Below are 15413 nucleotides of genomic sequence, written 5' to 3' on the forward strand. Positions count from 1 at the left end.
ACCCTCATGTTTTCTATTAGGCCCTACCCTTTCTTTACTTACTCTCTTACTCTTAATATATTTATAGAACATCTTAGGGTTTTCCGTAATTTTACTGGCCAGGAATTTCTCGTGCTCTCTCTTAGCATTCCTAATATCCTTTTTAATTTTGCCTCTTAACTTTCTATATTCCTCTAAAGATTCTATAATAGTTAAGAACGTAAGAACATAAGAATTAGGAACAGGAGTAGGCCATCTAGCCCCTCGAGCCTGCTCCGCCATTCAACAAGACCATGGATGATCTGGCCGTGAACTCAGCTCCACTTACCCGCCTGCCCCCCATAACCCTTAATTCCCTTATTGGTTAAAAATCTATCAATCTGTGACTTGAATACATTCAATGAGCTAGCCTCAACTGCTTCCTTGGGCAGAGAATTCCACAGATTCACAACCTTCTGGGAAAAGAAATTCCTTCTCAACTCGGTTTTAAATTGGCTCCCCCGTAATTTGAGGCTGTGCCCCCTAGTTCTAGTCTCCCCGACCAGTGGAAACAACCTCTCTGCCTCTATCTTATCTATCCCTTTCATTATTTTAAATGTTTCTATAAGATCACCCCTCATCCTTCTGAACTCCAACGAGTAAAGACCCAGTCTACTTAATCTATCATCATAAGGTAAACCCCTCATCTCCGGAATCAGCCTAGTGAATCGTCTCTGTACCCCCTCCAAAGCTAGTCTATCCTTCCTTAAGTAAGGTGACCAAAACTGCACGCAGTACTCCAGGTGCGGCCTCACCAATACCCTGTACAGTTGCAGCAGGACCTCCCTGCTTTTGTACTCCATCCCTCTCGCAATGAAGGCCAACATTCCATTCGCCTTCCTGATTACCTGTTGCACCTGCAAACTAACTTTTTGGGATTCATGCACAAGGACCCCCAGGTCCCTCTGCACCGCAGCATGTTGTAATTTCTCCCCATTCAAATAATATTCCCTTTTACTGTTTTTTTTCCCAAGGTGGATAACCTCACACTTGTCTACCTTGAGATCCATTAGCTGGTCCAGCACTACCCACCTAGTGATAGTGATTGTCTCAAGGTCCTCCCTTCCCACATTCCCGTGACCAGCAATTTTTGGCATGGTTTTTGTGTCTTCCACTGTGAAGACCGAAGCAAAATAATTGTTTAAGGTCTCAACCATTTCCACATTTCCCATTATTAAATCCCCCTTCTCATCTTCTAAGGGACCAACATTTACTTTAGTCACTCTTTTCCGTTTTATATATCTGTAAAAGCTTTTACTATCTGTTTTTATGTTTTGCGCAAGTTTACTTTCGTAATCTATCTTTCCTTTCTTTATTGCTTTCTTAGTCATTCTTTGCTGTCGTTTAAAATTTTCCCAATTTTCCAGTTTCCCACTAACCTTGGCCACCTTATACGCATTGGTTTTTAATTTGATACTCTCCTTTATTTCCTTGGTTATCCATGGCTGGTTATCCCTTCTCTTCCCGCCCTTCTTTTTCACTGGAATATATTTTTGTTGAGCACTATGAAAGAGCTCCTTAAAAGTCCTCCACTGTTCCTCAATTGTGCTACCGTTTAGTCTGTCTTCCCAGTCTAGCCGTTAACATATGACATAAGCATCCCTTTGTTTCTTAATCCTCCCCTGTCAGTCCCTGGACATCCAGGGGGCTCTAGAATTATTTTTCACAGCCTTTTTCTTTAAGGGCACATGATTGGCCTGAGCCTTCCAGATCTCCTCCTTAAATGCCTCCCACTGTTCCGACACTGATTTACCCACAAGTAGCTGTTTCTAGTCCACTCTGGCCAAATCACTCCTTAACTTAGCAAAATTAGCTTTTCCCCAATTCGGAACTTTTATTCCAGGCCTATTCTTGTCCTTATCCATAACCAACTTGAGTCTGACTGAATTATGGTCACTGGCACCCAAGTGCTCTCCCACTAATACCCCTTCAACCTGCCCAGCTTCATTCCCCAAAACTAAATCCAAGACCGCCCCCTCTCGTGTTGGGCTTGCTACATACTGACTAAAAAAGTTCTCTTAAATGAATTCAAGAATTCTGCATCCTCTATCCCCTTCACACTATATTTGTCCCAATCAATATTTGGATAGTTAAAACGCTATTACTACCCTATGGTTTTTGGACTTCACAGCAATTTGCCTACATATTTGCTCCTCTATCTCCCTCCCACTGTTTGGGAGTCTATAATACATGCCCAGCAGTGTGATCGCCCCTTTTTTATTTTTCAATTTGACCCATATGGCCTCATTTGATGATCCCTGTGAGATATCATCCCTTCTCACCGCTGTAATATTTTCTTTAATCAGAACCGCAAACCCCCCTATTTTACCCCCCTTTCTATATTGTCTAAAAATCCTGTAGCCAAACCTGCCCCTCTTTCAGTCAAGTTTCTGTAATGGCTATAACGTCATACTCCCAAGTGTCTACCTGTGCTCTTAGCTCATCCGCCTTATTCGCTATACTCCTTGCATTAAAGTATATACCATTCAGCACAGAAAGACCTCTTAGCTTACTACATACTAAACCCGGTTTCCTCTGTCTTACAGATTTGCTTTCTAGATTCTTGCTATCCAATTTCAGCTTTACTTCCTTCCTTTTTGAATTTGTTCTCAGGTTCTCATCCCCCTGCCAAGCTAGTTTAAACTCTCCCTAACAACAGAAGCAAAACTCCCCGTGAGGATATTGGTCCCGGCGCTGTTGAGGTGCAACCCGTCCGGTTTGTACAGGTCCCATCTCCCCCAGAAGCGGTCCCAACGGCGCAAGAATTTAAAGCCCTCCCTCCTACACCAACTTTCCAGCCACGTGTTCATCCTCTCTCTCCTTCTATTCTTATACTCATTAGCACGTGGCACCAGTAGTAACCTGGAGATTACTACAGGCAACTCTCGATTATCCGCACACGGATGCAACGGGAAACCGTTGCAATGGCATTTAAAATTCCGTGTGCGCGCTGCTGCAGCCGCTGTCTCTCGCGGCCGCCGCTGACGTCGGAGTCCTTTCAGCCCGGGAAAGCAGCCCGCTCCGGAACCCCAGAGCTGGACAATCTCCTCCTCGAAGCCACCTGCATGCATGCTGGTAATGTCCATACTTAACTGCCTTGATATTCTTTGTAGCTGATTGCATGGTATTTATTCATTGAAGTTTTAACTTTATAATGTCAACTCGCTCTAATGGAGAAATCGTTTACGCGGCATAGCCCAATCCCCGAGGGACCCGGATAATCGAGAGTTGCCTGTATCTGTGAGGTCCTACCCTTTAATTTTCTTCCTCACTCCCTGAATTCTTCCTGTAGGACCTCATCCCTTATCTTATCTATGCCGTTGGTCCCGATATGGACCACGACCTCTAGCTGTTTACTCTCCCACCACCCCCGCCATGATGCCCTGCATCCGCTCTGTGGCATCCTTGACCCCTGGCACCAGGGAGGCACAAAACCATTTGGGAGTCACGTCTACGGCCGCAGAAACGCCCGTCTGTTCCCCTAACTATAGAATCCCCTATCACTAGGGCTCTTTTGTTCTTCGGCCCTCCCCCCTGTGCAGCTGAGCCACCCGTGGTGCCTTGGAATTGGCTCTGGCTGCACTTCCCAGAGGCACCATTGTCCTTACCGATACTCAGAAGAGAGGCCCTGAGGTCGGTGAATCGGGAGGTTGGCGAGTCGGTAAGGCCCTGAGGTCCTAATTTTGTTCCAAGTGTTCACCCACTAAATCTGTCACGATTGTTTCAAAACATCCACTACTACAGCCTACTGGTGTGTAGTTTAAAGATTTTAGAAATTTCTATTTTAATTCTTGGCACTTTATAAACCATTTACCAATGCTCAGGAATCTTCCCCGAATTTTGAAAGCTTAGAAAAATACCAAAGCTTAACATTTTTGTCAGTACAAGTTGGGTCAGATATTCATTCTAAGAACACTTCACCTTTTTTTATTATTTGCATTCTATCTAGCTGCTCCTCTGATGTTCCTGGAAATCAAATTTTGTGAGGAATAAAATTCACTCCTGGGATTAAATTCCCATTTGAAAAGCAAGCATTTCTAATTAATTCATAACTCAGAAAATAATTAAACAATGCTCAATTGTTCTACAAATGTCAAGTTGACTTCAAATTATTTAGCACGAGTAATTCACAGAAAATAGTTTTCATAGTCATATTTTAATTGATAAGATTTTGTTCAATCACAAAACAGGAATTACAGCAGGAAAATAATGGCATGAAATTGCATTATATTTTTCCATAAGAAATGGTGTTTTTGTATATAATCGTCAAAGCCATTGTCTAGCAATTTAGATTTCAACTTAGAGAATTAGAGAAAGGCTACTCGTTATTATTTGCAATTTCGTTTTCAAATGATGCCTAAAATTACTTCTCTGGCAGATTTTTTTAAACAATGTTATTTCGCAAAGACTGCAAAGAGAGAGCACTTGATCATACCAAGAAAATATAGTTGTAGGCTCAACAACAACCTCTAGCACTCAAGTGCACCGATGCATTTTAACAGTGTGTTACAGGGCAGGAGGTAATGAACAGGAAGTCGAAACGGGAGAGGTCAAAGAGAAAGCTTTTTAGATGGCAGAAAAGGGATGACAAGGCAGATACACTGAGGGACAGAATTCTACAGAGCAGGAGCATAGTGGCTGAAGGAGCAGCCGATGTTGGGGAACAGAAAATAAGTAAGCCAGTGCTGCAAGAGTAGAGGGTACATGTAGGGATATACAGCTGGAGGAGATCATGGAGGTAGAGATGGATATAACAATGGCTGAATTGAAGGCAAAGATCAGAATCTTAAAGTTCACTCTCTGGAGCATGGGGATCTAGTGAAGCTTGACAAGGATGGGGATTATGGTAATGGGAGCTCTATTGAGTCAGAATGCTGGCATACATTTTAAATGATTTGTGGTTTATTGCAGATGACAGTAGGGAGATTAATAAGGAGAGCATTGTAGAAGTTCAACCTGGAAATAATAAAGACATGGGACTAGATTTTCCATATTTGTGCAGATCACCCAAAAATGGGCGTTATTTCCGGCGTGGGCGGTAAATATGGGTTTTTAGATCGCCGGATTATTGCCCATTTTCAACCCCCTAGTCTCCATTTTTAAAAATGGGCGTTACTGCGAGCGATCTGAAATGGGCGTTAGCGTTAAATCTCTCTGACCTTCTGCCGTAAAGTGTCGCCGTCCTTAGCAACGGCATGGCAACACTTGTTTCCCACGATTCAGGAGGTCAGGGGTCATCACTACATGCGCAGAAGAGGAGACAGAGAGAGAGGGAGCAGAGAGGGACTGAAAGTGTGTGTGGGTGTGGTGTGTGCTTGTTTGGCTGTTGTGGGAGGTAAGAGGGAAATTCACCAGCAGCAAAAAGCCTACTAAGCACCAAGAACTTAGTTGGCACTGAGTTTTTGTCTGAACAAATAATATATAACATGGAAGGGATGAAGGAGGCCCTGGAGCTGTTCGCCAGGAACACTGGTGACAGAGGGCTCCCAATTGTCCCGGAGTGCGGCACTGCACCCCAAGTGCCAACATGAGAGCCAGGAGGGAGATCTTGCTTCTGGCTCGGAGCACGTTCCCACCTCGTGACCATCCTCTCCCGTATCCGTCCAAGCAGCGGTTCTGCTGTCATCCTCCCCAATGAAGCAGCGCCTGAGGAGCTCCTCGGCCAGGTGGCTTGGAGTCAGGAGGGGAAGGGGTAGAGGTAGGGTGGAGAAGCTGGGGTGGGGGGGAGAAAGTGAGGTGCATGGCCGCAGGTGTTGACTGGGGCATATTCTTGGGTAGCTGCTGCTATTTTGGTGCAAGGGGCGAGGGGGCTACCTTGTTGGTTTGCATTTGTGTTCTGTTTTGTGGGAAATGGGGACCATTGTAATGATGTAAATGTGATAAATTTGTTGTGGGGTGGGGCTGAGGTGGGTTTTTTTTTTACAGATATACTTATGATTTCAGACAAATGGTTGGATTAAATGTTTTTTATTTAACATAACCTTATTGCGCATTGTCTCAGATAGCTTCACCGTTACACACTGATGATTCCTTAACATGAAAGGGTATAATTACACTTAACTAGAATCAACTTAAGCTGTCACCAAGGTGATGCACGCCATTGATGTATAACCTGCACACCCCGCAGTGTTACAGCCAACGTTCTTTCAAGCAAAGTGCTCATTTATGAGCTGCTGACGTAAGAGTCTTGCAGCTATGTAGCCATCACGGGCCCTTTCCTGCGGTCTAGAGGGGGGCGGGGGCATGGTTTCAGCGTCAGCCTGATTGTCTGGCCCGAGGCCAACGTCCACCTCCTCGTCCTCCTCTTCCTCTCTCTCTCTCTCTCTCTCTCTCTCTCTCTCTCGAGGTGGACCGTCACACCTTTCTGGCAATTCTTGTCTCCTCCTGATAGCCAAGTTGTGCAGCATGGAGCACACCACCACAAATTGAGCTACCTGCTCAGGGTGGTATTGGAGCTCGCCTCCTGAGTGGTCCAGGCATCTAAAGCGCTGTTTAAGCACGCCAATGGTTTTCTCGATGATATTGCGTGGATCTGTGGCTCTCGTTGTATCGCTCCTCGGCTTCGGTGTGGGTGTCACGCAGGGGGTCATCAGCCAGGTGGCGAGGTCATATCCTTTGTCACCAAGCATTCAGCATTGACCTTATGGCTGACTGGTAAACATGTCAGATACAGCGCTCTCACGCAGGATGTGAGCATCATGGATGCTGCCCGGAAATTTGGCATTCACTGCCATAATAATTTGCTGGTGGTCGACAACGAGTTCCGCATTCAGGGAGTGGAATCCCTTGCGGTTCCTAAAACCCTCTGCATCCTGAAAAGGCGCCCGCATCACAATGTGCGTACAGTCTATTGCTCCCTGCACCTTGGGGAAGTTAGCAATTCGGCAGAATCCTAAAGCCCTCTCAGTCTGAGCCTCCCTGGTCATAGGGAAGCTGATAAAGTTGATCCTGCGTACGTAAAGGGCTTCAGTGACCTTTCTAATGCCGCAATGTGTGGCATGCTGCGATATAGCGCAAATGTCGCCAGCTGAGGCCTGAAAGGAACCCGCGCATAGAACAAAAGTGCTGCGGTGACCTTGACCTCGACGGACAGTGCAGTCCTTATGGTGCTGGCAGGCTGCAGATCTCCCCTGATGAGCTGGCATAGCTCACTGATAACCTCCTTGTGGAAGCGCTGTCTCCCAAGGCAGGTGGTGTCGGACAAGTTGAGGTAAGACTGCTTCTCCCTGTAAGTGCGGGGCGGGGTGTAATGTCTGGTCCTCCTCATCAGTCTGGCACGTCTTACATTGGGCACATAATGCTGTCAAATGTACCTTCTGCCATCTCAAGTCTGCGGCATGTGCGTGGTCATCAAGAAAGGCTGAGAAATGACAGGCTCCATTTCAATAACTATCAGTATTACACCGATTGTTCACAAACAATAAATGTCCCTACTAAGACACCTAAAGTAAATTCCAATCATCCACAGTATGATCAGATGTTTGTTCAGATGTTCACATCACCTCAAAAGACCTCCAGAGTACATCCAAACTCCCCCGAAGTTGAAGCAGAGCAGCCTTTTAAATGATGCGACCTGCGATTTAGAAAATGACGTCCATACCGCTGTGAGAAGTTCCGGTCAGTTCAACTTTTTCACAGTGTTTTTTTCGGCGAACAATATGGTCAGCGAGATGTGTGCGAAGTGCCGAAAGGATGGGCAATTTTCTGGGCGTTAGTTTCAGCAAATATGACCTTTACAATAAAAAAGTGGCCGGGCGGTATTATTAAATCTCGGCGTTAATTACGTGCCGAAAGTAACGCTGGGCGATAATATGAGCGTTGGTGTTACCCATTCTGATCTTTCCACCCAAAAAAAGTGGGCGGTATTATTTTTATCAGCATTACGTACATGCTGAAAGTAACGTTCGACGATAAGTGACCGAGAAAAGAGCGTTACGTTTCATTTTGTGGTTAAATGGGCGAATAATGGGCGTTACACCTCATTTCAGCATTAAAATGGACGTTAAATGGGCGGCAAACATGCAAAATAATGGAAAATCTAGCCCATAAATTTGGGATTCAGCAGCAGGGGGAAGAGACAGAGATGAAAGAAAGGTGTCTTAATGACAGATCGGATGTGAGGGAGGAAGCTAGGATGGTGCACTGAGAAGGACATCAAACTTTCACACCTCAGGACTTAGCGTGAGGTAATAGCCAGGAGGTAATTGCCAGGAGGTTAGTGGAGACGAGGCCAGAGCCATGTAGGTATTTCAGAGTTTGAAGATGATGGCTTTAATTTGAACAGTCAGCTGGAGGCGATTTTGGCTTGTCCAGGTCTTAATATCAAATATGCAGTTGGAGAGTAGTGCTAGCTTTGGTGTTGATGGACGGGACAGAGAGGTCGTTGCTGAGTTTTGTGAGCCTACACATGATTCTTGAGTTCATGCATCCAGATTAGAAAGAACGAATCCAAGGACGTCCCAAAGCGCTGTACAGCCAATTAAGTACTTTGAAAGTGTAGTCACTGTTGTAATGTATGAAACACAACAGCCAATTTGCACACAGCAAGGTCCCACAAACAGCAATTAGATTAATAACCAGATAATCTTGTTTTTGGTGATGTCGGTTGAGGCCAGGACACCGGGGAGAACTCCCCTGCTCTTCTTCAATATAATACCATGGGATTTTTTACATCCATCAGACGGGGCATAGGTATAATGTCTCATCCAAAAGATGGCAACTCCGATAGCACAGCATTCCCTCAGTATTTGACTGAAGTGTCAAATCTGGATTGTACGCTCAGGTCCCTGGAATGAAACTTCAACTCAGAACATTTTGACTCAGAGGTGAGATTGCTACCCCTGAGCCATGGCTTACATTGCCAATGAGCAGCAGGTAAGTAATGAAGAGGAAAGAACTCTGAAGTGCATCAGAAACGAGCTTCCGTTTTTTTGAGGCTAACAGTTGAGCGGTGCAAATCGTCCAGCAATTTGTGGACATACTCAACTCATGGAGTAACTCTTCCTCGCTACAAATTGGTGGGGTTTTTTTTACACAATAATGGCAGGCACCGTGAACTTGCTGTTATTTTTCCAGCAATTTTTGGCTCAATATTTGAATATGTCAAAATTAGCTAAATGCAAAATCTAGCCTTAGATCAAAATTAATTTGCAAATATAGTGCTGAAATTTTCATCCACTTAAATAAAACAGTTTAGAACTTCACAAATATTGCACATAGCTCATTTTGAAGAAAATGTTAAATAACTGTTTAATGTTGTTAACTCTCTGACCTGCTTTATTCCTTTTCATGACGTCTAGTTTCTTTTTCTGCTCTCTCAATAATGCCTCCTGTTGAATCTCCAGTGTATTACTATCATTTGGAGGGTCTGGGTACATTTGTCTTATTTCAGCACGTGTTGCTGAATCTGTTTATAATAGAAAAAGAGTTGGAAAAAGAACATTCTAGTTACAAATTCCGAAGTAAGCTTTAGAATCAAAAACAACAGTCATTCTCCCTTAGGAGAAAAGTAATTCCGAAATTAACGGTTCTGACTTGGTTGCGGGAAGAATCAATAAATTGAAGGAATTTTGCTTGATACTCTTTTTATCCTCACAACGGATCACAAACATTTACCACCCCATCTTTCACACTAATATAAAAGTAAATTTGAAATAAAGCATCAATTATTTTAATTGTAATTACAAATATATTATTCAGTGAAAGGAACATCATAGAACAATTTAAAAACACTCTTCTTTAGCCTCTAGAATGTTGGATAAAATTGAGGATGAACAGAGGGACAGAAACCTGTAAAGATAACAAAGGTCAAGGGCACTAAATGATAGGAGGCCATATTGATGATTTATTTTTGCAAACTTAAAAAAATTAAAGTGTGGTGTAGGACACCTTTTGCTCTTTACAGCGGTATCTGCAGCCCCAGACTCAAATGTTTGAACCAATTATGGAGAAACAGAAACTGATTGCATTATCTGCAGCTTGTAAATCAACAAAGTTATTCACACCCAAAACCTCAGTTCCTGCTCAGTCACTGCAACGTGAAAGGCGAGTTACTCATGGTTTGTGGATTCAGTTTCCATAAATCTGTGCAAACTTTCCAGATAAATGCACGATAACATAAATATATAAAATAACGGCATTGGCAGCATGACTTGGAATTGACACAATCAAATCGATTGGAAGATTGTTTACTTAGAACTATTTTTTTTAAACTTGCGAGTTTTTAGTCTCAACTTGTCTCTGAAGGACTTTTAGCAACTAATTCAAAATTAGACCTCAGCTTGATTTCATTCCACTGAGTTATAAAATGCTATTTTTGTTTATTGGTGCAATTGGGTGAAAGGTGTTGTCTGAATTCCGCGAAGGTACCGCCAGTGTCCCGGCGTAACTCTGGCGCAGACCCAGTTATGTCAGGTCCCTCCCGTTTCTGGGAGTTTCCTCAGCAGGGGAGCTTCTAGCCCAGTGATGGGCAAATACGGTCCACGGGCCTGCTGGATGGGATAGAAGTAGAACGCGAGTTGCAGCTCAAGCTGCATATTAGTCTGAGTCGAGTCATGGCTGCTCATCGCGATGACTCTTTTACCGAAGAAAGAGACCAGCGCAGCATCTTTCCTCTCCCGGTACCCCGAATACGACAGTGGGGAGGCGGCAGGGTGTGCGGAGGTGATTCTCATCACTGTCTTAGATACGGAAGTGGATCTCGGAACACAAGAATTCCAAGTAAATTGAACTGTCCGGTTTCAAAATTACCAATTTAATACTTTGCTTTCACCATAAATTACCTGCACGGTATCTCTTCCACCGACAGGAGCTGGTGAGTGGCCTGCGCAGGACCTCACAATTAGTGCGCAATTGCGCAACTTAGGGGAACATTGGTGTGCGGCCCTCAAAAGCTCACCAAAACTTGTTAAACAGCCCTCCAGCCCAAATAATTGCCCATCTCTGATCTATGCAGTTCACTGGTAGAACTCTTGGAAAATCAGAAGTCACGGATTTAATCACCTCTCCACTGTTTTGAGGCGGTGAAATGTGCTGTATAAATGCATGTTCTTTCTTTTCATCTAAATGCTTGATGCGGACACCAGGTCATTGAAATGAAAAGTGTTCCATTCCCCAACATTTATCATCATGATAAACATCATAATGATTCCCATGAACGAATGTAATAAAAATAATCAAAAGCAATCACAAAAAAGTAGTTGGTGTTGTCAACATAAATGCAATATTGGTTAGAATGAGCCTGGTCTTGGGTTGAAGCACATTGTTGAAGTCCAAGAAGGAGCAACATTGCATTACATCTTGATCATACCAAAAGACGAGCATTTAACTTGGTTGGTTATTCAACTAGTTAACTGGCTGTTTGATTAGTCATTTACTAGGAAAGTATTTCAGGCATATTAAGTGTTTTGTCTTTAATTGGATAAAGCTCATGATAGCTGGGGAAGAACCTAAAGAATACATCCGTACTTTTATTGCAAATATTTTACTAGGTTATACAATTTATAACTTGATGTTACATTCATATTAATTTACAACTTCATGTCAGATAGATATTATTATATTATGCCCTCAACAGCAGTAAATCAGAATGAATATTGGGCTACAATACTGAAATCAAATCAAACATTCAGCACCAGTACTGGAAGTGTTAGATGTTGTGATGAACAAAATACTCAGTTTTCCAACACAGTTGATAATTATAAAATAAAGACAAAAAAAAGTATATATTTAGTGAAGTATTTCAGCTCCTAGACCCAGAACATTTATGACTATTAATCTGAGCCTACCTCTGTATTTCAGGTCATTGAAGTCTCTAATATTTTGTAAATTAACAGAATCTATCCCTTTTGATGAAGGTCGATGTACCAGGGCCTGTATACGTTGTCGAGCCAAATCAAAGACATCAACATGATTTCTCTCTCGCTTCCTTTTGGGAAACATTTAAAAATAAAGGATATTAGCTACAAAGAGATATGGGTTACTATTGCTATCAACAACAGGTTGATCCTGACATGAGCATAGGTTAGCTGTCAAGATTGCATTATTCAATCAAATGTACAACAATAAATGGCAGTCACTTGCAAGAACCTGAACAATTCCAAACTCACCACTCATCTAATTATGCAGAAAATTACTGGTTTTGGGGTACAGTACTAATTGAACATGTCAGGAGAGGGAGTAGTTTTTGTTCAAAACACTCCTTTTCAAGCTCTATCTGGAAAAGTATTTTTACATAAAGTACTCGCCCCAGCTCCATTTTTATTGATGCTCAGACTAAATTCACAGCTGTGCCCACCAGTAGAGTTTTTGAGTATTCCTCCTCCTAGATGCTTGTTCCTTCTATGCACAATCTACTTTGTGTTGTCTTTAAGAGGCAGAAGGAAATCCTTTAATAGGCCTTGCATAGATAATTAATTAGAGTTTGTCACAACTAGGAGGAATATTTTCAGCTCAATATATTTGCAACACTACCTGGCAAAAATATATACATATTTTTGTTTTGACCCATCGTGTAAAGATAGAATTCAAAACCTTAAAATAGATAGGGCTACTGGTCCGGATGATATCTACTTGAGGGTCCTCAGGGAGATGGGACACATGCTGCGCAAGCTCCTTGCCTGTATTATTAATAGCTCACTGCACTTTGGGACAGTTCCCTTAGACTGGAAGGAGGCTAATGTAGTCCCCATCTTTAAAAAAGAGATATGACAGACCTGGGTAACTACAGGCCCTTTAGTTTAATGTGAGGAATAGGGAAAACACTTGAGAGAATCATTAAGGATGCAATAAATTACTACTTAAGCCAGAGCAGGACATATTAAGGACACTCATCATGGCTTCAAAAAAAAAGTAGTATCTTACAAATTTGATTGTAATTTTGAAGAAATCAACAAGATGGTGGATGAGGGAAACCCAGCAAACACTGTCTATTAAGACTTCCAATGAGCTTTTGACAAGGTACCACATAAGAGGCTTCTCTACAAAATCATATTTGCAGTAATATATTGAGCTGGATTGAGAACAGGTTGGAAAGCCATAGGCGGAAAGTAGTTGTAGATTGATTTGGGTTTGCATGGAGTCACCAATGGGGTCTTGCAGGGACCAGTGTTAAAACCATTGCTATTCACTATTTTTATTAATGATCTAAATGCAGGTGTTGGAGTTTGCAGATGACACTAAAATTTCTGAGTGTCAGGACTGTAGATGATGCTCAACTGCTACAGGTAGATCTAGATGAGTTAGGGGATTGGACTCGTGACTGTCAAATTATGTTTAACTTAGAAAAGTGCAATGTTATGCATGTGGGCAGGTAAAATACTGAACATCCTCCTATCCTTTAAATATATCTTTCCCAAAATTAATCTAGTTACTGAAATTTGATTATATTTTTTTACTTGGCCATAGCAAATGGTGCATCATCTTCCTTGTCAGCATTTTGAAAATGCCCTTCAAGGCGACGTTCCTCACTTCGTAGCTGCTTCCTCAAGGCTGACAGTTCACTAATTATATCTTTCTTTTCCTCTGTCAAAACACAGGTAGAAAAAGTCCACATTACAAATAAAAAGAACTTGCATTTATATTGAATCTTATCACAACCTCAAGACATCTCAAAATACTGTAAAACCACTGGATTACTTTTGAAGTTTAGTCTTCGTCATGTAGGCAAGCGTGGCAGCCAACATGAGCACAGGAAGGTCCAACAAACAGCAAATTAATTGAATAATTTGTTCTTGAAGGTATTATTGAGGGAGGAATGATGGACAGGACATCTCAAAAACTCCCTGCACATTTTTGAATAGTGCCAAAGGATTTTTTTGTGTATAACCAAGTTTAACAGCTCATTTGAAAGATTATACCTCCAATAGTGCAATATTCTCCCAGTTCTGCACTGAAGTGTTGGATTAGATTTTGTGCTCCAGTTTCATAATGGAGCTTGAATCCACAATTTTCTAACTCAGAGGCAAAAGTGCTATCAACTAAGTCACGAAGGTTTAGTTTGTAAAACTAATACTCCTTTTCAGTTATGTAACTGACCATAAAGGTCAGCAATAATCCCGTGAAATGTGTTGACTTTCACAACCGCCTCTTTCAAAAATTCTGTGTGCACCTTCTTCTCAAGTCATTGCAAATTGTAAAAGCGTAGAATTTTCAAACATACTTTGATATTAGTTTATGGCACAATTTAAGTTACATATAGCAGAAGCCTGTATGTCGCAATTAAAATCACACAATAACAAGATTTTGGAATTAATATATTAGAGACCATTTCATAAAATGTATGTTCGAGATTTCTTCTCCCACCTTAAACACCATCCCTAGGGAAGAAAGTAAACAGGTACCCTAGTCCTAAGTTTTTCTGCAACTCCTCTGTAACTGGATGCTAAGACATACTCACTTTGACAGTCCAACGAAAATATAGGTGAATGCACTGAAAACGCTCAACCTACAATTACACCATTAAAGTACTTCTGAACAAAGTTAAGTTTAAAAATGTTCTACTTCCACCTCTTCCCCCAGCCCGCACCACCCCCCCACCCCCCTCACTAAAATCTCTTGGGTCACCCCACACCATTCCCTGATTGTGTTATTAGGGAAGAGGGGCGCTTCCATCTCTCAATTAATGGCACTCAAACTAACAGATGCACACTGCAACTTAGCTCTCTGCCTTCTTGTACAGAAGCTCTTCACTTACACTTGCCATCTCTCCTAGACAGCTCAGTTGAGATTTGAAATTCACTACATAGGGAAGCCTATACCAACATATATATTTACAATTATTTTAAATTTCACTAGTTGCTTGTATAGTGGAAGATAATATGGTTCACAACTCTAGCTACTATAATTATTTATTTTCATTAATCTTTTCCTCACCAACTATGAAAGTTGCCTGGCTTTTCTTATCCTTTTCAGAGATTCGGGTCAGCTGGCCTCTCCTTGATTTGAAAGGTGCAGACCAAAAAATACTCCCCGAAACCAGAGGCAAACAAAGTATACTGCAGTGGGTTTTGGTAAAATAACATTTTGTTCTTGTAAACAGTACTTAAATTAAAATGGAAAAGGTGAGAAGTTTAATCATAAAAGATTGGGGGGAGGGCAGGAAGGAGGAAGGGCAAAGGGGTATTTTAAAAGATCCAGTGGTAAAATAGATTAAGATAATCAACACAAGTTCTCCTAACTTTAGCAAAATTGCATATTAATTAAAATGTAATTAAACAAATTTAAAGAAAAAATACAAATATTGTTGGGCTTTTTGGCAAGGGACTATTACTAAACATGAAGCCAAATTGTCTAATTAAATTAATAGATTACAGTATTAGATGTGAATATTTGCATGAAATGAACAGTTGAGGAAACAAATGTAATAAAGAGCACCCCAAATCAGAATGGAGAAAAAC

General features: G+C 41.9%; 1 protein-coding gene across 4 annotated transcripts in view; it reads right to left on the bottom strand.

Moving 5' to 3' along the window:
- LOC139274688 (centrosome and spindle pole-associated protein 1) overlaps positions 1-15413 on the bottom strand; it is a 355670-nt gene that overhangs the window by 36245 nt on the left and 304012 nt on the right. For all 4 annotated transcript variants that reach the window (XM_070891381.1, XM_070891368.1, XM_070891373.1 and 1 more), the window contains 3 exons: positions 13413-13539; positions 11805-11944; positions 9290-9424 (listed from right to left, as the gene is read on the bottom strand). In XM_070891381.1, coding sequence (XP_070747482.1) covers positions 9290-9424; positions 11805-11944; positions 13413-13539 — 402 coding nt within the window. The remainder of the gene's footprint in view (positions 1-9289; positions 9425-11804; positions 11945-13412; positions 13540-15413) is intronic.

Source organism: Pristiophorus japonicus, chromosome 1 (genome assembly GCF_044704955.1).
Source record: "Pristiophorus japonicus isolate sPriJap1 chromosome 1, sPriJap1.hap1, whole genome shotgun sequence".
Lineage (NCBI taxonomy): Eukaryota > Metazoa > Chordata > Chondrichthyes > Pristiophoridae > Pristiophorus > Pristiophorus japonicus.